We start from the raw sequence: 5,182 nt of genomic DNA, 5'->3' as shown, positions 1-5,182 counted from the left end.
GTATGGTTAAGCAAACCAATCCCGGAACACGTGTAGATTGGAAAGTGCAAGAAATGCTACTGAAGGCTATATTATCCTAACTTTTGTATTTTGGACATTTGATCATTGTATGGAAACTTTTAATAAATGTCGGTTGATAATTCATATTAGGGTTGGCAACGGGGCTCGGGTAGGACGAGGGGACTCCCCATTCCTGTCCCCACAGGAGGTCCACCCATCCCCGTCAAGGAAATGGGTTTTCGCAGGGACCCATCCCCGTTTTATTTATATATGTGTGTATTAAAAAAAATTATTCGGGTACTGGGACCCGGTTAGAATCCTTAATTTGAACTAACCCCCAATTTGAACTCCATCCCTGGTCAAATTAGGGATTCTCTGCCCCGATCAAGACGGAAACTTAATCTCGTTGAGATTTTTTTCAACCCTAATTCATATAGATGGTACCCATTTGTATGACAAATACCGAGGAAAGTTACTGATTGCTACATTAGTTTATTGAAACGAACATCTTCTTCCACTTGTATTCGCCGTTGCAGGTGAGGAGTCTACAGACTCGTGAGGATGGTTCATGAAACACTTGAGAGAAATTGTAACACACAAAAAGGTGTGTTTAATTTCATATCGCATCATCGCAGTAGTGAACAATCCAGCAAATGGCTAGACGGGACCAAAATGTCACAATCGTTTACACTTATGACATATTGTCAGAAACTTCAATAAAAAAAAATATAAATTTAACACTATGAAAAATTATGTTTATCATGTCAAGTGTCGATTTCAAATTTGAAAGTTTAATAAAGCCAAATTATATTGATTAATTTGTGAATATTTAATATTTATCTTTTAAAATTGTTATGATATTTTTCTCTGTTTAAAGTTTACAATAAATATCATAGATATTTGGTATTCAACATTTTAATTTTATGATATTTTAGTTATTAGTCATATGTATATAAATTTACATATTTTCATGAAAAAAAAAAAAAAAAGTTATAGTCTGACGACCTAACTCAACCCAACATGAATTTTAAAAGTTGGGATGAGTTGGGTTGAAAACTTTATTTGGATCATTTTGGTTGCCAATCAAATCAACCTGAATTTTCGGTTTGTCCAAGAAACACCCTCAACCCAACCACTGTACACCCCTACGATGAAGGGTTCAGATGTGGGTGGATGACGACAAATCTATCCGAGTGCATAAATGGCATCCTTAAAGGAGCTCAAATATTGCCGATAAATGCTTTTGCTCGAATAACATTCTTCAAATGCATAAATTATTTCGAAAAAAGAAGATAATAAGTAAAAGCTGTTTTGGAGTGTTAAGGTAAATACACCTATATATATATATTTTATATATAATATATATATATATATTATTAACAATTTGTTTCAAGGATATTTATAATACTTAGTGGAGTAAAAATTCGGGTATGTACATGAAAAAAATAATAAATGTGTTGCAAGATCCAGTAAATATGAAGTACAGTCATACGATCGATTTGAATACGTGCTTCATGTGAAGACTCTAAATGAAGAAATGTCATTTTAATTCAATTTAATTTTTATATGACTAACCGAGTTAATTCATAATCTAAATTATTAATTTAAAATTTTAGATGGATAGACAAATTTTGTGCGTCTAGGACAACAACACATGTAGTCAGCCAGTATAGATACATGATGTGCTTCAACCTGGTACATTAATATGGAACCAAATTGAATTTTTTTATTGTATTTGTCTTTTATATTTTTCAATATAATATTATGTGTTTTAGATTATTTGGGAGTTTTACAAAGTTGTTATGGACACTTTGTCCAATTTCTATACAAACAATAAAAAACATATGGAGGACTATAAATCCTCTTATATGTTTTCACATTGGTGAGTGATATTTTCCTAACAAGGTAATAAAACAATTCAGTTTTCATCAGGATGTCCCATCCCCTTGTAATATTCGAACCCCTACTACATGACATCAACTTAAGAACTGAAAATTGGTTTGAAAAAGTTTCACATTTGGTAATGTAATGGCACTATCGTGCAAGGTTTATTGCAACAGGGGTTTCTACCGGGCAAGGGATGTCACTCAAAACTACATCAACTAGTATAATAATATTACAATGCGTTACGTTACTCGTCCGAGAGTAGTTGTGGGTCATATGGTATATAAATAAATATTATCTAATTATTTTTAATTTAAATTTATTTTAAATATTGTGTAGTTGTTTTATAACTCACAGAGATTGAACAACAGTAGAATCTGTGATGTTGCAAATGATCCGAACCAAGTTCTTACTATATGTAGTGACACCGAGAGCTATATGGAGAAGATGCATTATATGTACGATATACCTATTGTTCCTCCACCAATTCCTATACGTAGATGACCCGTTGGAGAAAAAGAATATGAGTTTGATGTGGTTGCCCATAATATAGAAGAATTACCACCTATTATGCAAACACAAAGCCAAAATAATTATGTTAGTTCGATGATGATGATGTCAGCATTTGGATCAGGATATTATGATTCAAAGGATGGTCCATAATCTTCGTACGTGCATGGACATGATCGCAGTCCTGGAGAGCATAATGAATATTTATATTATGAAGCACCTGCAGAAGGAGTTTGAAGTCGATGACGACAACCAGCTCAAAATCGACGATGTTCGCCTGGTAGACACATTAATTTTTTTAATTATTTTTTAAATAAATGAGATAATGGTGATGTTAATATAAATATTTTAGTTTACATTTTAATATTTTTAAATCATGAAACGAAACATGAACGAGGTATTGTTTTGTATGATATTTCTTAAAAATTAAGAAAATGGCGGTTAAAAATAATAACAAAGTGAAGTTTGATATAATAAATAATAAAATGAAAAAGATAAGTCGAATGTTAAGATAATAAAATAGAAAAGAAAAAAAAAAAGAAAAAAAAGAGAGGAAGAAGTCGAGTGTTCAAAATTCAACCTACCCTTGTTGAATTTTGAACACCTTCCTTTGTTGAGCTTTCAAAACTCAACATAAGTGTTCAAAACTCGACATACTGAATTAAAAAAAACAAAAACTACAATATTTTTATAAATTCTTTTCAAACAACCATATTTTTTAAAATTATATTTTTTTAATTTGTCCGTATATAAAGCCCATCCTTCAAAAGTTCCAAATGCTCATGCAATAATGTACTTGACGAAGGCAAATGCTGCACAAATATATATATTTAAATGGTAAATTAGTAAAATCGTATTAACATTTGATGATAAACATAAAAATTATATGTTAACCAACGACATTTATCAATCACTTATTATAGGAAAAATTCCATTATATATCCCTAAAAGTTAAGTTTGTTATCATTTTGATCCCTAATCCAATACTACTAAGACAGGCATGGTAGTCTATTTTTAATTAAAAGTTTGTAATTTTATTATTCTTTTAAAGTATTCCATAAAAGCTATATATATAAAATATAACTAGATACTAGTAATAAGAATCTCAGTATATAGTGTATCGCTATTATTATTTATTATATAATTTTGATAATAGCAATAACGATTGTTTTTGGAACACACATATATATATATTGACGATACATACACACCTATTGAGATAAAGTTTCGATGTAAATGCTATGTTTATATTATTGAAAATTTTTATAGAATTGGTATGAAAATATTAAATATCAATTGTGGTCAAGACATGTACAATAAATATACAGAAATGTGGTTGAAAATAGGTAAGAATGGGAGCAATAGTATTACATAACAAAATTTATTTATAATAAAAGAATGAGAATGGAATAATACTGAAAATACACAGTACAAATACAAAAGAATAAAGGCCTAAAAGACAGCAGGGCATACATAATAAAAGAGTAACAATACAATATAGCAAAACTAAACTAAAACTGAAAAAATGAGTCTCGTCTCAACCAATCCAACAATCACCGATGTAGCTAAGTCAGCATCCTCAAAAGACACAGTCCAATACCCAGCAGCAACACAACGCAGCACAGCTGCAAAAACACACACACAAACATCAAATTCAACATCAATTTACAATTTAACACAACTTCAATCAACTAATTTAACAAAACTTCATTTTAGAAAAATATATTTATACGAGATACTTGAAGTATCATACGAAGTATATATATATATATATATTGTTTAGGAACCATCCTAAACAAAACTATAATTTAAGAAAATAGAAACTGACCATCCTTTCCAGAAGCCATCTCCTCTTGATTGAGTTTGGGGAGTGAAATTAGTTTGGTGAGGGTACTGTGGACCGTCTCTCACCGGATACCCAACCGGAGGCGGAGCTGCAACATAAGGCCCGGCCGACTTCCCCTCATTATCTTGCACTCCCGCCGGATACGACGGTGGCGGCGGCGTCGGATAACCCACTGCAACAACAGATTAATCAAAATTAAAACACCACGTCGTTAAATTAAACGCGTTCAAGTAATTTGTTTCGAACTACTTACTGGGAATTTCTTGTTGGCGATATTGGCTCATGACGGAAAATCAATAACGATACGAAACGCGGGGAATAATCGAGATCGTAAGACGAAGCTGAGAATTGCAAAGAAGAAGTGATGGAATTGGAATGGAAGTTATGAGAAAGCATGGCGTTTAATTTATAGAATGAATTTTGTGTGAAAAGGGAAATTGCAGGGAAACCGGAATGAGGAGAAAGGTCGGTTGTAATTTGGAATGGATACCCAGTTCCTCACGATACACGATAACAAAATTCACATCGCTAAGGAATTTCATTCGAGTCTTTATTGCATATTCTAACGCGTCTTCTGGAAGTTTCCAGATGATCTTCCATTTCTTCTGCATCCCTTTTTATTTTTTTTCCTTTGACGTGGACGCCTGCTATTGGTTAGACCAGTCAGCCTTTCAGCTTTGAAGAAAACTTTGATTACAAATTTACAGTCTGTTTGAAATTGGGACATTTTGATATACACCAGAGTCGTGGCAGGCGTTTTGAAAGTTGCCCTTCTCATCTTAGTACTCTTTACACAAAAAATTGTTATACAAATTTAACTTTACTAATTTACCCTTTAACCTATGTGCTTAATATTCAATTTTAATATGAAATCAAATGGGTTCAATTACAAATCTACTCCACGGTTGTGCCTCTTTGGTATGAATTTTCATAATTATTTTA

The 5,182-nt window shown here is 31.9% G+C and overlaps 1 protein-coding gene across 1 annotated transcript; it reads right to left on the bottom strand.

Moving 5' to 3' along the window:
* Positions 1-3,706: 3,706 nt before the first annotated feature.
* Positions 3,707-4,762, bottom strand: LOC120078140 (cysteine-rich and transmembrane domain-containing protein WIH2-like). Its single transcript, XM_039032361.1, has 3 exons — positions 4,494-4,762; positions 4,223-4,412; positions 3,707-4,019 (listed from the first exon to the last, which is right to left on the bottom strand). Exons 1-3 carry the CDS (start codon positions 4,522-4,524, stop codon positions 3,974-3,976), a joined length of 267 nt encoding a protein of 88 aa, XP_038888289.1. The 5' UTR covers positions 4,525-4,762; the 3' UTR covers positions 3,707-3,973.
* Positions 4,763-5,182: the final 420 nt, after the last annotated feature.

Source organism: Benincasa hispida, chromosome 5 (genome assembly GCF_009727055.1).
Source record: "Benincasa hispida cultivar B227 chromosome 5, ASM972705v1, whole genome shotgun sequence".
In the NCBI taxonomy this organism is placed as follows: domain Eukaryota; kingdom Viridiplantae; phylum Streptophyta; class Magnoliopsida; order Cucurbitales; family Cucurbitaceae; genus Benincasa; species Benincasa hispida.
Note: the sequence above shows the minus strand (reverse complement) of the source record. Positions and strands in the feature narration are given on the sequence as shown.

Excerpts from the sequence above, each read along its gene's own strand:
- LOC120078140 (XM_039032361.1), bottom strand. The coding sequence starts at position 4,524 with ATGAGCCAATATCGCCAACAAGAAATTCCCA. Across the intron at positions 4,413-4,493 it reads TCGCCAACAAGAAATTCCCA|TGGGTTATCCGACGCCGCCG; the intron begins GTAAGTAGTTCG and ends CTGTTGTTGCAG. Across the intron at positions 4,020-4,222 it reads GATGGCTTCTGGAAAGGATG|CTGTGCTGCGTTGTGTTGCT; the intron begins GTCAGTTTCTAT and ends GTGTTTTTGCAG.